Source organism: Rhinolophus sinicus, chromosome 4, assembly GCF_057876585.1.
Source record: "Rhinolophus sinicus isolate RSI-liver-muscle chromosome 4, RSI-T2T, whole genome shotgun sequence".
Taxonomy (NCBI): Eukaryota; Metazoa; Chordata; class Mammalia; order Chiroptera; family Rhinolophidae; genus Rhinolophus; species Rhinolophus sinicus.
In genome coordinates, this window is record NC_142504.1 from 24,608,469 (window position 1) to 24,633,857 (window position 25,389).

Below are 25,389 nucleotides of genomic sequence, written 5' to 3' on the forward strand. Positions count from 1 at the left end.
GAGCTTGGGGAAAAGAGGCAGAAGTAGAGGGTACAGGAGAGAGCTGACATGTGCTTCCAGAAGAAAATGTGTTTGTATTTTTTAATTTAGTTTTATTTTTTTGTGGCTACTCCTGTGGGTACTGACGCAGCCTCCTTTCATTTGGAGGCATGTAATATTGATGCTGTGACAAATGTTAGCACTATTTTAAATTGGGAAATTGGCACAAATGTGAGTCATAGAATTATCAGTCTTTAAACTCATGAAAGCTCTTGGAGATTACCTATTCAAATTCTTTATCCAAATCTCAGTTGAACATATACTATATCAAGTTAACAGTAACATCAATGTTTTGTGAAACAGCCAAAACTAGAACCAAGGTTTTCTTAGTTTTTGTTTAATGCATAGTTCACAGTCTTTCTATATAATTGTCCAAATAAGTACTTTAACCCATTATTAGTTACATACATTATTGATCCTGTTCTCTAAGTTAGGACTAAATATTTTTCTATGGCTTTTGAAAGCTCTATATGATCCAGGGCAACAAAAGCATCTGTACTATGACTGAGGATATGCTTTTCCTAATCTGGAGGTGTACATTTCACATTAGATGGTCCCCAAATTTTAGGTTAATTGTTAGGTATTCACTGTTGAAAGATAGGAAAATATAGGACCTCAAATGATATTTAGCTTTGCATTCTATTTTCTTTTAAAAAATATATATTGTCAGGATTTGAGATTATTGAGGAAGTGACTTTTCCTAATAGTTTTTCTGGAAATGGCTGAATTAATAATTAGAAGGAAAGTGGTAAATTAATGGCCCGTCCAGATCTAAAATTCTTTGATTAAATGAACTTTGAGTTTGTTTGAAGTTTCTTATTGGACTTCACTCTTTGTTAAAACCCCTGATAGCTTGATAGCTTAAAATTTAACTAAAGTAGTCTTTTTAAATTTTTGTCAGCTGGATCCATGTTTCACCAGGAAGCTTAAGAGAGACTGCAATGTATGAAACAGATGTAAGGAAAGTTTTCATTTGGAAGAATAAGATGGCCCTTTTCTATCTTCCATTTATAAATTCATTAATTCTTCACCCAAACAACCCCCCCCCCCCCAAGTTCCCCACACACTTTTTGAGACTTTGATGAAGGCCAGTAAACAAAACTTTAAATTTAGAGAAAGAATAACTGTCCTTAGCATGTCAAAAATTTACGTATAGACTGAGAAGTGATAAAATAAATACTGAAAAATATTTTCCTCATGTTAAATAGGTTAAAACTGGGAATACATGTAACTTTCGTCTGTCAGAGCTGACTAGTATACCTGCTACTCATGTAGGCCCAAGCTGGCACTTTAGTCAAGAGAGTTAAATACTCATGGGTTTCTGAAATGACAAAAGAGGAAGTTTGTATGTTGTAAATGCTATTCTGTGTTTTGCTGTGTTGGTGGGTACACATCTTAATCAAACAGTATGGAAAGTAGGGAAGTAATTCCTAATGTTACTTCTAATAAGCATTGCTTGGGGGATTCCTCTTGCAGAGTTTATAATTTTTTTTTTTCAATTATAAACATATCCATTTTTTATTTAGCAGATACATTTTCTTTTTTTTAAATTAAAATGTATTGGGGTGACAATGGTTAGTAAAATTATATAGGTTTCAAATGTACAATTCCATAATACATCATCTATATATCACGTTGTGGATTCACCAACCAGAGTCAGTTCTCCTTCCCCCACCATATATTTGACCTTCTTTACCCTCTTCTACCACGTCCCTCCCCACTTACCCTTTGGTAACCACTGAAGTATTGTCTGTGTCTATGAGTTTTTGTTTCTTTATTTGTTTGTCTTGTTCCTTTGTTTTATTTCCTACGTAACGGTGAAGTCATATGGTTCTTGACTTTCTCTGTCTGACTTATTTCGCTTAGCATAATCGCAAGATCCATCCATGTCGTCGCAAATGGCACTATTTCATCTGTTCTTATGGCAGAGTAGTATAATATGGTTTTACAGTGAAAGTTTTAGGATGAAATCAGTGGATATCAGAGCAAGAACATAGTTATTTTCATCAGCCACATGGAAATATAAATAAATAGTGCTTTATGTTTTTGGGCATGATTTGTCAGGGCCTCAATCAACTAACTCAACTTGCACAAAATTTCTAAAAAGTCAGAAGGCTAAAATTACTCAGTATAAGTTTACCTCTAAATGATTACCATTATGAATATTACTATTATTACTTTATCAATATCTCAGAAATTCTGTCATTAGGGCATATTATTTTTTTAATTTTTATTTATGTATTTATGTATATATTTATTTATTTATAAGAGGAGTTATATATTATAGGGAAATTGAACTCATGCATATATTCTAATAAATTTCCTTATGTCCTTTGGAAATAGAGTTGCACATAAATAATAAAAAATATTGTTCACGAAACACAAGGAATACAGTGATTACAAAAGGAAACTTGAAAAAATGCTAATTAAAGTCAGATGGCAAAAAGGGAGTGGAAGTAAAGGTCCTGATATTTATTTTGAACATTTAGTCCCATAAACTAGCAGCTTGTCATTTCCAAAGTGGAAAGCCCCATGATTAATACTTATAATTTAAATTTAAAAAAATACGAAATATTACATTTGAAAATATTTAGCCTCTTTTCCTCATTTTCATTTACGTATGTTTGAATCACTGTAAAAAGTAATTCCTAAAAGAATACAGAATTTTTCTAAAGTCTTTAAAAAATGTTATTTAGGAATTCATAATTCTATGTGTGTTTATTCTTCAGTGGTCTTGCTTTGTTCCATCTTTTTTCTGGATGGTAGATTAGAGGAGCCCTTATCACCTCCACATCTGGCTGTGTCAAGTATTTCAATTTTGAACTCCAAAATATGGTAGTAACTTTATCCTCTGCCATTTTATTTACTAGATATTACACATTTAGAAGATAAACTGTCATAACATCGTAGTAGATAATCCTTCATAGGTTTAAAACCAAAAACTAGGCATTTTCAATGTTTCTCCTTCTCATTCCTTCTACAGGCATGGTGAAGATCCTGTGAGAAATAGTTTAGAGATATATATAGGGATTTTGACTGCAACTGTTTTCCTACATGGATTCAGTTCACTGGAAGAGAGAAGTGTTTTCTTTCCTCTGGAATGAAGGATCAGATTACAGATGGCTGATAAAATGTGTATGTTTAACAGTGTGCAGTATAGGACTGACTTCACAAATCAGTCCCATAATTTATCATACATAGCCTTTTTTTCCCTCCTCAAAACTGTAAATATTTTTAAACATAACCATCTTTAGTAATTTCTAGGATAATGATGGTTATGGTTCCATGAACTTTGGCTTTTTGTACCTGATATATAATACTACCAAAAGCCGAGCCTTTGCCCTGTGCCATTACTAAGCAGCAGTTGCTTAGCCCACACTTTCTCCTGAAACATGGCAGCTCATTTATTTACCCTCCTAACTTTATCGCTTCAAGAAATTCAAGTGGAAAAACACTTTGGAATTTAAAGGAATGAGCTATTGATCCTTTAGAAAATGTTAACATCTTACCTGTTTCTCTAACATCCAAAGATAATTTTCTTTTACTCAACCAGTGATTTGTGGATCACTTGATCTCTGATTTTTAGGTGCCTCAATTGTGAAAAGTGACAGTGATGTCTTCCTAATTGATTTTTTGTTATTACAATAGAGGTCATGGATAGGCCTTACGATTTGACTTTGCTTTTTATTGTTTAGTGTATCTCAGATGGGTTTTCCTCATTCCTTTATGAGTTAAAATAGCAAATCTCCCAAAGCAGTACTCTGGTCCACTCTGTCAGTTTTTCTAAGAAATACTTAAATATGCTGTAAATCTACGGTTACAGTAAGTGGCATTGGCTAGTGATTTGATTTGAGAATTGAGACTACGGTCTGGATTTACTCTTTATGCATTAACACAGGTCAAATGGACAGGGACTGCATTTAAATCAGTAATGGAAGGCTGAAGGCTGTCTTAAACCAATCACATCAGTTTTCCCCATGATGGATTGGACCCTAGGGGCAGATCCGTAAGCATTTCTCTTACATGAATGGACTCTATAGAGCCTGGAGTTTCATTCATAAAATGGAGACTGAAAGGAAACACACACACACACACACACACACATACACACACGCGCATACACACTCACTCTCTTACTCTTTGGAATGTTCATTTATACAGAGCTGAAGGGTGTAGTGTTCCATCAGCTGCTGCTTTTGCCAGTTGACTGGAAGTAATGATTAATGCTCATTGGTCCTGCCTGCATGTAACCCGACACTATTTATGGCCTTGCAGCGTTCCTAATGTATAGTGAATGAGAAGACAACATTCTCAAATCAGAAACATAAACAGGAACTGGTGGGTCTGAATTCCATTCAAATATGTCATTTCAGCCACACAGTGTTTGTCTAACTTGGATTTTACAGGCAGGAAAGGGGGAAGGGAGGGCTAATCTGCTTGTGAGTTGTACTGGCTTGAAAAAAGGGAATTAGAAGGGGGAGGAGAAAGTACTTTTATAGTGTGAGAATTTTAGTTTCTTTTTAAAGAAAACAGTCAGGATGCTTAGGCCCAGAACTGCATTTTGAAAGTGGATGAAATGAATAACTGTTTTTATATGTGCAACTAAGATTTACAATTAAATGAGACAGTTTAAGGGTGCATATTTGGATCTCTTCCTTTGTGTGTGTGTGTGTGTGTGTGTGTGTGTGTGTGTGTGTGTGTGTGTGTTTCATGAATGTGAACAGGAAAGAGGAGATAAATATTATTTATTTTTTTAAAGTTTAGATTTAGAATATAGTTAGAGAATTTTTTTTACGCTTAAAGGATTTCTCTAAATAAGAGGGTTAACTATTTAATAGTTTAGAGGACAAGACTTTTTTTGTTTCATAAAATAATTTTACCTAGCATATAAATAACTTAATTTAGACCTTTTCAAGGAATTATTATCAGATTAAATAGATGATTGTTTTTATCATGTGTTGTGTGTGTGTGTGTGTGTGTGTGTGTGTATGAATTTTTTAGTTAATTGTTTCTAATTCTGGAAAATTTTACAAGGATCGATATTCAAAGATACATGTGAAAAACAAATAAAACAAAACCCAAAGATTGACAGCATGTATTGTTGTGATTTATGTACTATTCTTTTAAATTTAGAAAAGTATCTTTGCCCCATTCTGACGATCCTTGTTTTCAGTGTGCTGGCCCTCACAGTTCACTGCCTCATCCACATGTTTTTGTTATTCTTAGCATTAAAAAATAAAACCACCCACTTTGTATGACACTGAAAATATTATACTGACTCCTGGGCCTGATGTCTGTTTACTATCTATGTCACACTGAGCATGTTTTGTTACTTCTTTTGTCCTCAATTTCCTCATTTATGAAAGGGGCCAAATAATTCTCATACTTTTCTGTTTCTATAAGGATTAAATATGGTTATGTTTGTAAAGTTACAGATATAGCATTACTGGTAGAGGCAATAATAAAGGAATTCTGTTCCAATTTTATCTTGACTTCCAGAGACATCCTCAAAGACTGCAAGTGTTTGAATAAGATGCCGTTCTTATTTCTAATATTTATGAATACACTTTTTGGGACTAGAGGAGATAATAAAATAAGAGACATATCCTTATGTTTAAACGATTGTGTTGTGCAAGGCAAACATGATAACTGTACTATTATGTTGTTTCTGATAATGAAACAATCATAGTGAACTTCTTGAATACTAGTAGTTTCATGTACAAAGCAAGTAGAATAAATCGTCTGAATGTTGTGGTGATCCAAGGAGAGATGAAAGTGAGAGGACAAAGCAACCCATGATGCATTTGTTTCAAATCATGTAGAGTCCAGAAGGTGGATGATTCAGTATTGAAGCTCAACATTAAAACTTCCACCTCTTTAGAATTTTTTTCTGGCCTATTTGGGCAGCTAAAGGCATCTTTTCTCGTATTTTTTTTCAAACATCTGTTAATTGTCAGAGTACAACATTATCTAATAAACAGTCAAAGTTACAATTGTGCTTATGTTTCCTATCACTTCAACTTTTTAACTCTAATAACACCTTCCAGCCTTGTAAAACTTGTAGAAGTTTGAGCCTATTAGATCAAATAAACTAATCGTGTTTGAATCTGGTCCTTATTTGTATAGAACACTGCCCTCCCTTTCCCCCCAAAAAAACCCCAGATGCTTGTAGTTTTGTAGGTAAAATTCCACACTGTTATTTCACATTATGTAGCCTCTAAGGTTTTTTGTTTAATTTTTTATTTATGTATTTTCACATTACATAGATTTTAAGTTTTAAAAGCATCTGAATGCAGATGACTGCATTACTTTTTTATTTTTATTTTTTTTAATTTTGCAAATACTATGCTGGGCACATTCTCTTTCTGTCCTCCAAGTCTATCAACAGTAGTAGATTCAATCCACCTGAGCTGTGGTGAAAGTGATAGATAGCTCTGGAGTTTTATATATTCATGGTTTACTACAATCCTAATGGAAAAAAATTCCATCGAAGTGTGAATGAGGTAATACTAAATTCATCACTTTCTTCTTAAGATTTCAGACAAATTCCAATTTTTCCTGCCTTCACCTGAGATTCAGTGACTAAGATGTTATACTGTGTTTCCTTGAAAATAAGACCTAGCTGGACAGTGAGCTCTAATGCATCTTTTGGGGCAAAAATTAATATAAGACCCAGTCTTATTTTACTATAAGACCGGGTATAATATAATATAATATAATATAATATAATATAATATAATATAATATAATATAATATATGATACCGGGTCTTATATTAATTTTTGCTCCAAAAGACGCATTAGCGCTGATTGTCCAGCTAGGTCTTATTTTCGGGGAAACAAGGCTTTTGTGAGTGACAACAAATAGGCCTTATAAAACTCAACTGTTTTGGTTTCATACTTATTCATTTATTTTTCAAATGAATTCAGACATACTAATACTGGGCCTTATTTTTAGAGTTGCTTACTTTTAGGTTTGATCTGTAATAGAGAGATCATGTGAGAATAAAAAATTCCCTCCCATTTGCATCCTTTTCAGGAAGCATTATAAAATTTTAGCTACATAAAATCTATTCATGTACACGTGCAAATAGCAGAGCAAAAGGATGCTATACTAGGATGTATGTGAATGTATTTGCATTTAAACACATATTCATAAAACTCATGTTATTTATGTACTCTAGAAAATCTTTGGGTTTTAAACATTACCTGAGATTGCAGGAAATGAGGAAAACAACGAACAAAACAGTAAAGTATGAAGTTTAGCACAGATGAAACTTAGGCAAGATATGCCATAATGCTTATCTTGAATGAGATTGGTGTCACTAGTTCTTGATACTACTCAATATTTCTTTAGATAATAGATACATGTTTTTAAAAAAACTTATTAAAACTCCTATGTATACACTGAAATACAAACATGCACATACACATATTTTTCAGCAAGCATATGTCCACACACACATTTTGGCTCTGGACATTTACTGTGTCAAGGTTCCCACTATCATATATAATACACAAGTTGAGGTGCGCTTGATTTTGTCATATTACCTCCTCAAATAGTTAGTCAAGTGTATACTCAATCTGTCCTTGCTTTGGACATGCATATGAAAGCAAAATCTTATTAAAATGCAACATCAAACTTATTCCTGAATTGCTGGGGTTTCTCATTTACTTTTAGAGATTTACTCTTAAGTTATCACACTGATAATTGCTATAGGTGTGTAACCAGAAGCATCAAATGAAAGGTGTTTATTTTTCCCCCTCCATGTTTAGAGTTTACTATCTGAAATATATCCAGGTTTGTTTACTATTTGATAACAATTTCAACATATTGTAGGGGTAGCTCAAACAGTCGTGATAAACATCTTTTTCTGATCTGGCCTGATGTTGCTACTAGAAACTTTAGGCAAACCATGCCCTTCAGGAAAACCTTCATTCTTTGTGATTAGGCAGCAGATATGCAAATCAGAGCAGTGCCTAGTAGTAGTATATGTGCAAATTTAAAACTACATTTTGTGGTCAAACACTTGGTAAAATTTCCCAAATCAGTATTATATTTCCCAATATGGCTTTAAAATGCAAATCAAGGGACAACTTTTTAGTTTCACTTAATTTAAAGAGAATTTTAACAATGTTACTACAGATGAAGACTAATCAAATTGGGTAACTTGGAGTGTTAGTTTACAATTCTTCTTAACTCCCTCCTCCTCTGACTAGTGCATTCAAATGACAACAGTGCTTTTCTGCTTTGAATTTTTGCAGTATATTAGATCAGCTTTCATCACCATGAACTCATCTGTGACAAATTATAGGCAGTTCAGTTTCTGCAAGCTGATTTCACCCAGTACTAATGTCATGTTGTAGGGCTCTTTGATCTGTACATTTCAAAATAATAAAAAATCCTTTCTCTTAAATTGAATTTACATAATTTGATTTACAGATAGAATTTAAAACTTTTTAAACCAAGGTTATTTAGTACCAAATATCAAGAAGTGATACTATAAAAAGAAGCTAAAAAGAGGTGTCTCCAAATATTTTTAAAATGAAATGGAGATTCTCAATTAAAACTCAGAAATAATACATTTCTAATGAATTTAAAATTGATACATTTTAAATATCACAGGTTAGTAGATTTGTGAAGAGTATTACAGAATAAGTGCACTAATGAGCAACAAATTAACTATCTCAATAGATATGTGGCATAGGAACAGCAAATCAAGATACAAAATAATTTGGATGTGTATAATTATTTCTAGTTTTAAATACTGTAGTTCATTCTGTTTAAATATTTGTGAAGTTCACTTAAAAATAGATTATTTTATTAGTAATAATTACTATATATGGAATCCTCACTATTTAAAGATATGGGGTGAAATGTTATCTATCATTTATCCATATGGTCCTCCCAACAACCCTTTGAAGGATTTCACTATGATGATTCCCATTTTACATATGTGAAGGTTGAGAATTAGAGATGTTAAATAACTAACAAAATGTCCTACTCCCACAAAATGTCATAAATGAGATTCAAAACCAGGTCTAATTAATGACAAGATGCACGTTTGTAATACTGGGCTATACTAATAACCCTAAGATTATAATCTATAGATGAGTGCAATGCAAAAATGCTGTCATAGTAACATTTGTGCATAGGTTAAACTGCAGCTCATCATTGTTGCTGAATTTTATTCCATGAAAAAATATAAGTGAACACATATGCAATGCCTCCATGCTGTTCCACAAAACATTTGCCTTTGAAGTCACCGCTTAGCTAGCTGGGTCTTAGATGAGCATTTAGCAAAAGTTAAAATGTAATGCCAAACTTCATTGGCTAGATTTTTTATTAGATAAGGTAGAAATGAAAGCAGCAGGCAATTTAATTAACAGTAATTTTTCTGGGCAAGTCATTACTTTGATGAACTTCAGAGCAATGTTTATGGCTCCTAATTAACCATGTTAGTCATTTGATTGAATAATCACTTTGGAAATGTTTCTACAATTTGATTAGAGTCTGACCTACTCTAATAGTCATAAATTAACTGATATCACTTTAGGATAACATGACTTTAGTTACTTTAGGGGAATAAACTCCTATTAGCCATATTTTTTCAGGCTTCTCTGGACTGTATGAAAGATACTGATTTTAAAGATAGACTGGATTTAAACAGTGCTAGCTCAGTGTCTCAATTTTAAGAGCTAAATGTTAATTTTATTCACTCTGGGTTATAATAAATAGTATTAAGAACTGGCAAAGACACAATTATATTCTCATGATTTTTTTTCCCCCTAAATTGCCATTTAGTTCTATTTTTTAGAACTTAGATCCCAAGTACCTTTGGAAATGTAATGGAGGTTCTGGCTTTATCTTTATTATGTCATTAATTCATTGTGTATTTTAAATCAGTATACTTTAAATATCATAGATTAATAAACATTCCAGAGTAAGTGCAACAAGAACAAGAAATCAACCCATTCAGAAGATACATGAGTATAAGTAAAATTATCCATCAAATCCTATCTTTGATGTCAAATGTCTATCTTTCCAGGATTATGCTTATTTTGTGTTAGAACACTTTTATAAGATGTTCCTTCAACTTGGAATAGTGGGTTTCTCAGAAAACCTTGCATTTCCTCTCTTTCTCTTTTTCTCGCCCTCTGGGGAGGAAAGACTACATTTAGTCACACGCTTATATATAATAGAGTTTAGCCTATATGTTTTCCTCTAGCTGCCTCCAGAGCCAGCCAGCTGTTTTACAGCTACACTCCAGCTGGGCAGCGTCAGTAAAAGTATTTTGTAGCAGGGTGTCAACATTGGTACAACTAAATGCTTGCCTCTAAGCAGCTGCTGAGCTGATGGCAGAGTCATTAACACTGTCCCTTTCAGGCCCAGCTGCTTTGAGGGACCTTATCCCTGGTAATAAGTCAAAATAATATTAAAAATTAAGTTGAAGTACCATTGGTTAAAATGTTGGGATAAAATGGATTGCTAGCTATTTGGTAACCCAGAAGATCAACTACATTGCCACCTATTATAAATTCTGATATGAGGAAACAAGGTTCACGCTGCTTTTGTAGGTTCAGAATGTACACTACATAATACTTTATATAAAGAAGGCGAGGTATAATAAAATGTTTGATAATGAATTTTACACTGTTTTCAACTTGTAAGCTATTGACTCCTACATACTTTCAAATGTTTTTGCTATTATGGATTGCCATAAGATATTTTTGACAAACCCACATAAGATAAAATTTCTGTGAAAAAAGAAATCTCATATTTTGGTTGACATTCATCACAACACAAATTTAAAAATAAATAAGACAGATTTTAAAAATGGAACATTCCAGGTCAAGAAAAATGACATCTGGGCCACATTATCTATTATAGCATGAAAGTCCATAGATGGATAGCTAAGAAGAGATAAGGGACATTAGGTTCAAATTAATTGAAATGCTCTTCATTACTTGTTAGGTCATGTGCTTACTCCAAGTGGTGGCAGAGGACATATTCTTATATGAAATGGCACATTCATATACATTTTATAAATTTATTTTTGTATATGTTATTTAAAAAGCTTTAATAATACATATAGAAATTAGAATTAATTTGATCACATATATTTATACCTTCCTATAGAAACTATATATGTTACATGCAGCTTTGGGTCAGGGTTGTGGAACCTAAAACTTACAAAATTTGGGGAATCTCAAAGAAAAGAAAATGAAATTCTATATACAAATTTAGGTTCAGGGCCTCAGAATGGACTCATGCAAGTGAAGAGTCTTAAAGTTTAAACCTCATTGGTTTCACTATTAATCCACCTCTGATTATATGAGTGAACTTCTGTACTCAAAATCAAAGAACTTGGGACTATAGTAGACTTTAGGTAACATCTGATCAAACCCTTTATTTAATAGAAACAGTGAACAAAATGGCTTGTTTAAAGTCATGTAGCTTAATTAGTAGTGAACGAAGGACTTGAATTTTAATATTTTGTCTTGTAATCCATATTTCTTGTCCTTTTTTCCTCTAAGCTACTGAACATATCAAATACACAGCCATCAATATGACTCAAGTTTAATCATTAACCAAGTTTATTTTCTCAGTGATGAGTTAACTAGATCACATAGGAAAGGCCCCATTCTTAGGATAATAATAGTGTTTGCTGAAATTTTTGGATTTCTGTTTTATAGCCTCATTGGTTTTTAGTTGGAACTGTGTACTTAACAAAATGAAAAGCCAGTCATGCTTTTTTATCTAGGGAAAAAAAAAATTACCTTAAAGAGCTGGAGTAATTTTAAGAGATTTAACGATTTTATCTTTTCATGATTTTATCCAGTGTTCATGAAATAAACTATGAAGGGGTCTTTTGTTGACTTTTGCTTTGATGCCATAGGGTATATAAATTTATTACATAAATGGCCTGAAATATATTTTAACTCATGAAATTGTTTGTTTCAAAGATACCATCACATTCATGTAGGATTGTAGGTAGAACCAACAACCTTTAGCATAGTTGACGTGGATAAAACTTTGAATTCCCATGCCTGTTCAAGAGAATTGGTACAACATGATCAACTACTCATTCTTGCATTTTTAGGTGGGCCCTGCCTGAAATGTTCACTATGTGTTGACAAGTTTCCCTCATGGAGACTCATGTCACTTTCTGTAACTTTCCTATCTGCCCTCTGTCCATTGTTACAACATGTTTTCAGCTCCAGACTGTGTGTGACCACTGTTGTTTCCTCTTTCAGAAGTGCCTAGCTGCCACTCGATTTATATGAGGCAAGAAGGCTTCCTGGCTCATCCCAGCAGAACAGAAGTTAAGTTTTCCATTATTGAAATTCCTTATAAATACCTGTCAAAATCATCACACATCCCAAGGATGCAGTCGCTTCATCATTATATTTTATGGGAAACATTGCTTATGTTCCCTAAACCATTATTTTTAAACTTTATCTTTTTAAAGTAAAAGGAAGATTTATCAGGTCATTATATCTTGCATTTGGTGGTTAACATGAGTGTCTTGTGCATATATAAAGCTGAAAAGTAGATGTCTGTGTGTTTGTTTTTTTTTTTGGCAACAACCACATCCTCCTGAAATAAAACATGTGCTTTATAGATTACCCCACCTTATTACTCAGTACTGAAATGTATCTTCGAGGAATTTTCAATTTTGCTTTACAGCCCTAAGTCATTGTTTTGGAAATAAAACAGCAGATTTAAATACATTTGCCTTTAAATACCCTGGATTTTACATTTTTGGACAAGTAATTGTTAAGAGTGGAAATTCACATAAGAGGCCAAGAGAAGGAGATTTTAATGTGGACGTGGTTATGGTAATCATGGTGAGAAAGCTTTGATCTAATGGACTTTGTTTGATACCTGCAAAGTAATGAATAAACATACTTTTATCTGGGTATAACCCTCATTTAAATATTTCTGAAAATATGTGTATGCATGGTTCATGTTGTAAATACTGTGTTATCAGTAAGATGATTTAGATGCATTCTTTTAGGTTAGGTCTAATATTGGTTGTTTTGTATGAATTATATTAATAGAAGTAAATTCCTTTGTTTAAAGGATAGTAAAATGAGCTGGTAAATCTAAAATATTTGAGACCAAAAATTTTACACAATGCAATGCAGTTATTGTTGATGCTGTTGTTATTAGTATGTACCCAGCATAGAGACAAATACATTTGTGAAATAAAACTGACTGTATGAAATTTCCTCCTGGTGATTAAAGCTATCAGCAATTAAATAAAGGTCCACAGTCAAGGATATTTGGGGGAGAAAATAATTGTAAAAAGCTGTCAATTTATTTTGCATTTTTTCTTACGGACTTATAAAAAAAAGGAAAGTTATTATTATTTTTAATTACCTTGTCTATTGAAGATAAAAACATGAGAATCCTAACCCAGATACATATTTCTCCTAGGGAGGGGCTAAACTAAATCAATTTTTAGTTCATCAAGGTAATAATGCAAGGCAAATATCAGTAATTCACTTTGATTTCCTTCTTGTCTCATTGAATAATAAAACTTGGAAGAAAATGTAAAAAGAGATGATATGTTTATAATTCCTAGGTGTGCCAGTGATTAGGTGAGCTCTGTGCTTGGGTTAGTAGTAATATAAATAGCTAACTCTATGACATATATGTGTATATATATATATATATATATATATATATATATATATATATATATATGTCACTGTATGCCAGGCACTATTCTAAATTGCATATATTAAATAATTTAATCCTACAACATCCCTATAAAGTAAGTGGATTGTTATTATCCCCATTTTATTGATAAAACTGAGACACAGGGGTTAAATAATGTGTCCAAGGTTCCAGAGCTGAAAAATGGCAGAGTTCTTTTCTACGCCAATTGTTTGTGAGCCTTATTTCTATCATGAATAAATGTGTCCCATTTCCACCCACAGGTTGTATGTTTGAAAAGGGTCCCAGGCAATTCTATGATGACACCTGTGTTGTCCCAGAGAAATTTGATGGTAGGTTTTTCATTGTGCTGCAAGATTTTTGTAGAGGAGCAATCTTGAAAACAGTCTCTTGAAAACAGTCGACATCCCTACTTAAAGATTTCTATGCACATCACTTACGAGTCACTCAGCTCTTGCTAAAAATTTACCTTTTTATAAATTATTTTTCTTTCCTCCATTAGAAAGCTTTTTTCTTTTGTCTCATAACATCTCATTTGTAGAAATATAACCATAGTGTCGTTCTTGCAGAGCTTTGTGTAGAATAAGAGGGGCCTTTCCATTGCCCTGCTGAGCACATGCAGCTTGTTTTTCGAGATTTATTGAAAGCTGATCCCATAATTAACAAAGCAGAACAGAAAGCATGCTACTGTGGATGCACAGATGACTAATGCAGCCTCTTTCCTTTTTATTGTTCATGAAAAGATGCATTATGAAACACAGGAACAACATAGCTGCCCATTTAGTTAGTAATTGTCAGTCCTTTTTTGTTATTTCTGGGAAGATGTTCATTACTAATGTGGCATTACTTTGTAATTGCTTAAAAGGGAGTTAGGAAAGCATTACCTTTTGTAATATCATGGGCTGTTGCAATGAGAAGGTCCCAGATGTTTCAAAGGGGTGTCAAGTTAGACAGAATCTTCTTGACAACGGTTGCAAAAATTGGCATCTACAAGGAAGCTTGGGTAAAAATTGAACAGTTAATTGATTTAGTGGTTCTTCAGCGTGGTCTCCATATTTCCTGCTTTGATTGTTTACCAGGAAACGAGCAGGGACCCTCTGATTAGCTAATTGCACAAACTTTGGGGAACCTGGCTGTACTGAGTTTTTTCAGAAGTTTTTAATTGTCGTTATTTAAACAGCAAAGTCATGCTCAGATTGCTTCTCAGTCTCTATTAGTTGCTTGTGGACTATTCTATTTTCAACATTTTTGCTACTCTTATACTTCTCAAAAGATGGTAAGTCTTGGGAAGACCTGTTTCCTTAGCTTTCCTTTAAATTGCTAAATTAACTCAAGGTCACAGGGTTAAAACTCTAGTAGGAGTCACTTTTTTGGCCTTTTCCTACAATAGATACTAATTTTAAGCTTTGAGTTTCAGACGTGTGATCTATGTTATTTTTAAACATTAGTAGAGCATCACAATTCTTAAAACTACAGCCTTTTCTCTTGAGAGAAAGCATAAAGCCTTTACTTCTTGGAATGACCTTTATAGTTTCATTCAGTCTTTGTGAGCTTTAAGAAATCTTGGTAATCACTATGGGCATATAAGGAAGAAAAATAGCTCAAAACTGTAGAGAAGATTATGACATAATCTAACAGGCCAAAGTCATACTAATGTTTAGGGAAGCTAACTGTCTTGATTATTTATTACCTTTGACTTTTAAATACTCCTCAGTTTTACACTAATAAAACATTTTTTTGGAAGATAGCTTCAGTTTTACAATTTATAAGGAATAGAGAACAAGAAGAAAGAGTAACAGAAGGTTAATTTTTTTCATCATACAAGGCCAGTTCAATCAGTCACATTTATAGGCAGAAGCAATCTAGAGATTATAAAATTTGATAGTGTTTCAGTGTCTCTATAATTGCTGCTTTCCCATGAAAAATTTGTAAATCTCAGAAGGAAAAACTGAGATAAATAAAGCTGTCATTGAAATCAATGTGAAGAGACACTTCTATATGACCTAGCTTAAACCAAAATAATATAATGATTTTTAGCAGCTACTGACCGTAAGTTTACTTTGGTTTAGGTTTTTAAAGGGTTGTTTTTTTTCATTTTTTTTTTTTTCTGTAATTATTTTAAGAGGTGTATGTCTGTCTACTGACCAAAGGAAAGATTTTTAAAAACTTGTGATTTGGTCTGTTTTATAATTCATTCTTAATGTGAGTCGATCAGATTGAATATATTCTGTCTGAATTGTTTCTTTAGTGGAGAAGAGAAATTCACGCATTAACAATGATATGTTGTCGGGCCCTAGACAGTCAATCCCCATCGTGACCAATTCCACATATTTTTGAAATGGCAGGAGACAAGTAAATAATCAGTAGTGATGAACCGAGTTTTGTTTGTTTGTTTTTGTTTTAATTTTTTGGTAAAACCAAGATAACTGACCAGATTTATACCAGAAGCATTTCAACACTAACAGTTTTATTGCTATAATCTATTTAATAGATTATTGCACTTTATATGAATGCCAAATAAATATAACAGACTTTTCTTGCAGAAAAATAATAGATTTACAGAAAGCTCTAGTGTGTACACTTTTAAACTGGACTTTCAGATAAAGAGTAGCAAACTAAATTTAAGTAAGTGAAGTACAAACTAGAAATAAAGAAAAATGAGAGAGAATTTTCCTTTGTTTCCAGTTGAGAAAGTGGTAGTATTAGTATGAAGTTGTGCAGGAAATAGATGATGGTAAGCCAGTATGCCCCGAATTGCCCATGAGATTTTCCTAATTTATATAAAATGCAGATTACTTAATTCAGAGTTTAAGATGCTATTAAATTAGCTTAAATTTGCAATAGTTTGTCATGTGCGAGTCAGTGAGATATTTATAAATTGTAACTTACAGAATATAATTTCTTCAAATAAAAAGCCCAGAGTTTAAAATTGATTATTCCCTCCTCAGTGTTGCTTAGATCAGTGAGTAAATGGCATTAACAGTAAAAGCAAAGAAGTATGTTTAGATGCTATAGTTTTTAAAGAAATCAATGGGAAAAAAAAAAGGAATACAATTTTTTTTTATAAGTAATGACATCTGTGGATTTATTCTGCACCTGTGTGCAATTATTTTGACCCTTATATGTTATATATAGTTGTGCGTAAGTTTGTGCAGACTCCTGGTTTACATTCAACCCTTTAGGTATTTTAAATCGCTACTTAATGGTAACATTATATTTCATATAAACCAATAAAGTATTTGTGGTTTAGCCATTTTAGCGATTGGTCTAATGTAAATTTATGTGTCATACTATAATAGAAACTTTAATTTTTTTAATTTTTTTATTTTAATTTAGGAGACATCAAACAAGAGCCAGGAATGTATCGGGAAGGACCCACATACCAGCGGCGAGGATCACTTCAACTCTGGCAGTTTTTGGTAGCTCTTCTGGATGACCCTTCAAATTCTCATTTCATTGCCTGGACTGGGCGAGGCATGGAATTTAAACTGATTGAGCCTGAAGAGGTGAGTTTAGTAGTAGATTTTAGTTAGGAAAATCAGGTATTTCACAATACAAAGAAACATATTTGACTAACATGCCAAATATGTACCTTCTTTATTTTAAAACTTTAGAGAAAACCCTCAAATCAGAAGTTGGGGGGGCGGGGAGGGAGGAATGCATGCATATATTCAAAAATAAAAAATGAGTATAAACCTTTATTCACGAATGCAGGGCTTAGGAAGTCTCTAAAGGAGCATCTAAGTTGGAGACATTTGATAGTATTTGGAGGAGAGTGGGGGTGTCTGCTGAGGTTCAACTTGTTTTGGATATAGAGGTATCGTTCTTGCAAATTAGCAGTTATTATTTGAACATTTTTGATTTGGTTTAGGGGGTTAGAGGGGAATATTTAGAGACTAAAGTCTCTGCAATATGGGATGGGGAAGAAACAACTGTGGGGAGGGTGGGGATCAAGCATGCAAGGGCCACAGTCGGGAATTTTCACTCCTTAAGTGATTCTCAGGAGACACAGACCTGGCAGGAACATTGTTTCCCTTTGATTGTTGGTGACATGTTTCAAGTCAACTAGGCCATGCGGAATCCATTGGAAGGTAGGGATGAAGCTTAAAATGTCACCATAATTCATAAGACATTACCAAAACGAGAGGAGAGAGGACTCCGGATACAGATAATACGGATAAATGGAAAACATATTTATCTATCTCTGTCCCCCACTGCTTCCTCATTCCCAAGTACATACAAGTGGAGTATTTTCCTGAAGAACTCAGTTCAGTTTTTTTTTTTCCTCCCAGGACTAGCTTTAGGCTTAAGGCTACTGTTATTACTGCAGCATAACCCACCAATAACATGTTGGACCCATATAGAAAGGTGACTGTTATACAAAATGTTTACATCTTCTCCGCTATTATTAAAATCAACTTTAGTTTACATTAGCCGAGAAAGCAATGGAAGGCGTTTAGCCAACATACCTATAACTGGTCATACTGACTATAGTATCTAAACATTCCAGAAAGGTAGAAAAATTCAGTAAGTACCCAGCTAATTTTGAACCTAAAGTGACTAGATTCACATAGACTGGACAACTACAACTTAGGCTAATGGGCCTATACATCTTAAATCTTCTGCCCTATGAAACCATGTGTTCAGTCATAATCAGATCATATGCTTTAATTTGATATCCTGAAGATAAGGTCACATAATTTATGAAGATTTAAGAGATTATCTGAGTCAAATGTATTCAAAAGAAATAAGAAACAGAGGAGCCGGTTAGCACAATTAAGTCTTCTCCAGGTTATATCAGTAACTGGTAACACTAGGGATTAATCTGGCTGCCTTTCCCTTGCCCACACCAAGAACACACATACAGAGGGCTCAATACTAAAAATTGAAAGTGTCCGTTATCTAGCATGGGCTAAATAAGTGTTTGAATTTTGTAATGTTTCTACAGCTTAATTTGTCAAAGGAAATTAGTTTTTGTGTAGATGTACTTAAGTGAGGTCAGTGAAAGAAATGCAAACGTGAAGCGCTAACAAATGGAGACTAGGAACCCTTAACATAAAGTCATTTCAAAACCCTTTAACATGATGGAAATATGTGCTGTTTAATAATCATTGCAAGAGTTGGTTCATGCTAGAACTGAGTGCATACAATAGGAATTTATAGCAAACAGTTCTTTCCCTCTATGTATGATTAAAATAAAGTTGAGCAGAAACACATCTTTAATGTTTTTCCATACGATTGTTAAGTTAGGGGAAATTGCTGAATTATGACAGTAATTATTGATCCATTCAGAAGAGTGAAAATTCTTACGCAAGTGTTTAAATTCTTTATATAGCAACTGTTGATTTTTATGATGATCAAGTTCAAATTAAGTAGAAGCCTTGACCAGATGATCACTAAGTTCCATCAAATTGTAAATTACTGTGATTTTTTTTTTGTTTTTTAATGCAAGGAAGAAATACAATTACATCTGTTCCATACAACAAACGAACATTTAGACACCTTGTCTATAGCAGACTCATAAAGTCAAACAGGGCTGGGTAATTCAGACTCAGTAGACCGTTTCCAAATAGCTACTAACTCAGTGGCAATTGTGCGATACGCACTAAATGTCTCCTAAGGCCTTTGTTCAAAATGAAACATCCCATTTCTGATGGTTGCATTGTTCACTGTGGCAATTGCTTCCATCAGGCCATGAAGGTGCTGTTTATGTTTAAATGTCTTCTTTGGAAAGTGTTTTTGAAATTTCTTTAGCCTGTGTGGCCCATGTTCACCCTCTGTGTATTATACAGCAGCTCGTTGGGGGTTGATGTCAGCACACTCTTGAAAGGTGGCTGTGAAGCTGTCCTTGTTGAAATGACCCTTGGGTTCAATTCATTTATATTTTCCTCTTGCAGTTTAAAATGATACTGAGTGAGACTGCAGATCTGCGCTGATTATCCGCTCCATGTCTTTGGATAACTTCAGCAAGCATATCATCCTTAACTGTTCCTTTTTGAGATATTTAAGACAATGAGATATTATTTTCAAATCAATCATGGATCTGAGGGAATTGTTCCAGGGAACATTTATTAACATAGCAAAGCATCTATGGACTCGGGGTAGAAGTTTTTGATGATATTTACACTTGTTTAAGGTGGAAGAGTTACCAAGAAGTCTGAGAGTCAGGCCCTGCTTGTGGTTTCCATTATTTACTGTTGCATATTCAAGCATAATTTTAAAAAAATACGTTGAATAATACTTGAATGAACTATTACATTTTCCTATTTAATTCATTTGACAATAAGAGTGACTCCTATAGCACCATCATCTTTTCACTCTCCTCACTTCCAACCAAAGTTTTCATTTGCAGGAGTATTATAAGGATGTCACGGCAGTTACTGCCACCATGGCACCCACTTTATGTTGAAAACGGTACCTTGGCTTTTAGGGGTGCTGGATGTCGTGGTGATTGGTGGGTCCTATGTCAGGGCTGAATGGACTTTCCTAGTTGGTGGGTGGTCTGAACTATCCTAGAAATTGTTTATGCTAATTGTTAATTTTAACTTTCAATCTTTCTTTTTTACTGTGCTCAGAACACCTAACATGGGACGTACCTTCTCGTCAAAATTTTCAGTGCACCATATAGTATTGTTCGTTACCTACGGGCACTGGGTTGTACAGCAGAGTTCTAGAACCTACTTCTCTTGTATAGCTTGTCTGTATCTCATAGGCATATTGGTCCGTTTCCCTCAACTTTACGATGAACGTGACATTGCTACAGCTCTAAAACCATATTTTATTGTTTCAAAATGTCTACCAATACCCACAGTGATAAGAATTCACTGGTATCCTAAGTCAAATTCTGCTTCTAGTATTAAAAAATGTATCTTTCTCTCGCAGAGACTTCCACAATGTTTTTTTAAAGTTTGTTGCAAATATTTTACTTTCTCGATGCATCCTGGTGAGTTCCTAGAAATAAATCATTTGTAAATGAATAAGTTTCCAGAAATCATTGTTTATTTAAGGAGATATTAATAATCTATGTCCACGTCCCCTCCTGGATCACATGCTGCTCAATTGCCAAATCTATTAAGCAATGTCCATTGTTAGGTTTTTAAAAGACATTTTATTTTCTACAAGTATTGCTTTCATTTCGTACTGCCACCCTGCCATTTCACTATTGCGCAGAACATTTACATTAAAATGAAGTTTATCTTTGGAAAATGAAGATGTACCTGCCACGGTGACAGTTTGCTAAGCTCTATAGTCATGTCCCTGTTAAATCCCAACTCTGTGCTCTTAAAAAAATACACTGATGCATGTGACTAAATTACATTGTATCTTCATTGAGGGAGTACAAGTCAGTGAGAGAGAAAATAGCTCAAGGATCAGTGTTTTTAAAAAGAAAGAAAAAAAAATACGCTGGAGAAAATATATTGCGAATAAAGTGGAGAGACAGCGTGATCTCTCTTTTCTATTTTAGTATATGTGACATAGCAACAACTTGAAATTTCATGGACATGAAAGAAAACACTAACCCTGTTAGATAATGCTCTCTTGGGGTTGGCTAGGTATGAGTGGCAGCTGCAGTTTCTGCTCAGACTAATAAAAAGTGGAAATTAATGAGAACGTGACTTTAGCTACACTGGTCTGTATAATGTTTCAGCTAGCCCAGGGTGGTGGTTAGGGGTGGGCGACTGGGGGGATATATAAATATTGAGGAAGGAGGTTTTCTTAAAGCTCCATAGAAGACTTTTCTTTGCCAAAGAAGTTGCCCCTCCAAAGCCACATTATAGAAAGCTCCGATGATTTTTTGCTAAACAACAAAGTGGACATTCTGCTTTAGAGATTTTTGTTTGTGGGCTCATATACATGGTGACCTTTTCCATTTCCTTCTTATTTTTAGCATCCAATTACTATTCTCTAAATGAATGTTTAATTCCCCAGTTTGGTATTGGCTACAATTTTATTCTGATGCTGCTTCAGGCAATGAAAATCATTTATAGTCCAGATTATTAATTTGTATACTGTTTCCTGTGCTATACACACTGTGCTACTTGTTCACTTTTATTTAATGTCAAGCAGGATATCTGTTTCCTTTGGTTTATCATAACCTCACAAAAACACCTTTATAGAGCGATCACTAAGCTGCTCTTAATCTATAGTTTTTATCTGAAAAACTAAGAAGGGGAAAAAAAACCCCACAGTGTATCTCAGAATGGGAAACTTGCCTCATTTTAGTGAATTGTAGCCTGTTCATTCCCTCTGTAAACACATTCCCTTATTTCCATTTCATTTTGTATCCAAAACAATAATGACAAAGAATTCTATTGTGATGTTTCAGAGTGATCACGGCATGCCTGGTTTAAAAAGCAAACCGGAACACAGGAAATTCAGATTATGGTAGCTTTTGCCTCTTTGATTTGGATGTGTTTTGGATTGGTTGGATGTAATTAATGAATGAACAATTTCTATGGAATATGTTGATAAGTTAATACTTAACACTACAATGTAATTCTGTTTTGGTGGCAGGTGGCCCGGCGTTGGGGCATTCAGAAAAACAGGCCAGCTATGAACTATGATAAACTTAGCCGTTCACTCCGGTATTATTATGAGAAAGGAATCATGCAAAAGGTGAGCAGCTAATACAGCATTAAAATTCATTGAAATGTTGCACATAAATCTGCATGTCATACTTAAAAACCACATATTGCATTGCTGAAGCAAGCTTTCAGTCACTTTAACATATGCTTAGCTCTTGGTTTTGCTTTTTACAAGATTTTCCTTTTCTAAATTTGTGGACATCATAGACAAATGTGTAATAACATGATATACCAAGTAGTAGACTTTCTGGAAGTTCCTACTTTGTTGTCTTTCATAAAAAGAGGTTGTTTCTGCATTAATATTACATGTATGTATTCCCAGAAGTTGTTAATATTCTGCTATTCTCAAGAATTATATAATTTTGAAATGCTTTTGCTTATAAATTCCAATTCTAACCAAATTCTTACTTTTCTCCCTTTGTTTTGATTCCTAAAACATTCAGAACATTTCTTATTTTCATTCTGAAAAACATTTTTCTTGCCTGAAATCTTGCCTGGTCTCAATACCTGACAGCTTAACACCCTAAACTATTTATTAAAAATAAGTATTTGATCTTATTTTGTTGGTAGAATTAAGTGAAATATATTTTGTTTTATTTCAAATGAGCTTCCCTTAATCTTTGAAAGTAGCTTTTTACTGCTTTTGCCTCGATAGTCGGAATATCCAAATGAATATTTACATCCGTGAGTACAGATAAGAACTTCCAGAAAGGAAGTTTAGGAAAGCAGATCTACATTTTCCCACATTTTTGTGTTTTGCGAGAATGAGTAATAATAGGAAACTTTATACATAAAAATAACGTCATTTATATGCAAAGCATCTCAAATTGTTATTAAATGCATAAAATAGTCAAAATACCAACTTTTTTGTTGTTTTTTGTGGATTTCTGACACATTTTGAAAAAAGCCTTGAAATCAACGCAGCGAAAGAGTTAAAAAAGTGAGATAAAACAATGAATTACACTTAGAATATAACATTTTTGAAGACAGTAATGAATAAATGAAAGTAAAATATTTGAACATTTGTTATTATAACATCCTTCAGCCTTGCATATGTATTCAATCTAATTGTCTTGACTGTGAACTAAGTTTACAGTGTGTCCATTGTGAAATTTACAGTTTTATTATGCATCTTTTGTTCATTTGGGAGGGCATGAACTGTTACGGTTGTGGCATATTTTTATGTCACCATAGTTGGGGCAAATAACTAGACCAGTTGGTACATGAAACACTAGAACAGAGAGAACAGCATTATTGAGTTTTCTAGACGAAAGGAAATCAGTGCTCTGGAGTTTGCCAGGTAGAAGTTAGAACTTCCAGGATACTTTAAAAGATAAGGCTGAATTAGATTCTCAGTTGCTTCCTATGTCTCTGAGTCTTACCTTCAAAATGTATAAGTGTTTACTACCTGCTTTTCCTCTCTTCTCTCTCCCAACCCTGGGGTCATTTTTAATTCCTCCCTTTCTATCATTCACCACTTCCATTGGTAGCCAAATCCTTTCAAATGCATCCCAGTCCTTTCATTTTCATCACCATCTTTCTAATTCCAGTGCACATCGAGTGGACTGGCACAGTAGGTACTCAATAATTCCCCTGGGCTGTGTTGCTCAGCAGTAAAGGAAAATGCTGTCATGATTTAGGTTTGCATGCTAGCTTCTTATCGGATCACCTTTTTGAACAGATAAGCTAGCTTCTCCTGCTGAATGGTGGTGTGCTTACCTCTCAAAAGTTGTTGTGATTATGAAATAATGTGTTTGAGACACTTGCATTGTATCTGGCACAATAAAAGTCTCAAACAAATGGTAGCTCTGAGTGCATCTCACAATGTAGGCATACTTGGCTTTGTGTCTCAACTGTTAACACCTCATTAAAGATATCATTCACAGGGCACTAAAAAGTATTAAAAGATCTCTAAGCACACACACCTCTGCTTTCAGACACAGTGTTTGACTGGCTATCTCCAGGATGTCATCGCTGGTCTTAAATATTCTCAAAAGTGTTCAGACTTATGCTTCTTAGTACTAGTATCACCACTTGCATGTTCCTATTTATTTTTCCAGTTATCTCATTTATTTACCTCCTATTTTAATAAATTAATAAGGCAAGATACTATCAAATAAATAATGGCATAGATGTTGAAATGCAGATACAAATGTGGCTGCTCCTCACATTTTTTTCCTATTAGGCTCTAATTGCCAAAGAAAACTATTTGCGAGTACCAGGATGCCAAAAAAATGTACACATTTTTAGAGATGTTATCTACGTATTACTTTCGAAGTTGAATTGAATTACATGATAGCAATGTGTAGTATGACATTTGCTCAAAAGTGTGCATTAATCGAATGAGTGCTAGCGTCATTCATTGTATTACAATTTTAATACTTTTTTTTTTCCTTTCTTAAAATGTGTTTACATTTTTTGGCACCCTGTGTATTTATTCATCAGCTAATATAGGATAGCAAAATGTCATATATGACTGACCTTTTGGGGTGTTGCTGTATAACGTAAGAAAGGGTAATCGTTTACTATGAAACATGCAAAAGTTGAAGTCTACTTATAACTAGCACAACGATCAAGGCTTTTTACAATTTTTATGGATGCTCATGTTAACTTTTCTTCCTCACACGTGTTGAGCCTTTCTGCTTGCTGCTCCTGACTCCCTCATTATCCGTGCTTTCTAGAATGTCTTGAATTGTTGTTTTTATCTGTTAACATATGTGCCACTCCAATGGTTCAGTAAATTCTAGTATAGTCATTCAGAGGAAAATTATGCAGTCCTTTTTTTTTTTTTTTTTTAAAGAAAATCAACTGTGGTGTAGAATTATATGTTTCAATGTGTAAGGGAAAATATTTATACAACTACACTTGTTAAATGAATTTAAAACTTTATATATGTGTTGTATGTAATAGAAAATTAAGTGGAAAGATTAAAAATGAAATAAAAAATAAAAATATAAAATAAAAATAAAATAAAATAAAAATGACCAAGTGGATCTAAATGTGTAAAAAATAAACCACAACACAGATTATTTCAGTAGTCATGGGAGAACTAAGAAATGGCAGAGTAATAATGTTTATT

The 25,389-nt window shown here is 33.6% G+C and overlaps 1 protein-coding gene across 12 annotated transcripts in view; it reads left to right on the forward strand.

Annotated features, from left to right (window-relative positions):
- ETV1 (ETS variant transcription factor 1) overlaps positions 1 to 25,389 on the forward strand; it is a 90,226-nt gene that overhangs the window by 59,593 nt on the left and 5,244 nt on the right. For 11 of the 12 annotated variants that reach the window (XM_088797725.1, XM_088797720.1, XM_088797718.1 and 8 more), the window contains 4 exons: positions 12,297 to 12,363; positions 13,987 to 14,057; positions 17,062 to 17,231; positions 22,240 to 22,341. In XM_088797725.1, coding sequence (XP_088653851.1) covers positions 12,297 to 12,363; positions 13,987 to 14,057; positions 17,062 to 17,231; positions 22,240 to 22,341 — 410 coding nt within the window. The remainder of the gene's footprint in view (positions 1 to 12,296; positions 12,364 to 13,986; positions 14,058 to 17,061; positions 17,232 to 22,239; positions 22,342 to 25,389) is intronic. The other variant, XM_074340798.2, reaches the window with a different exon arrangement.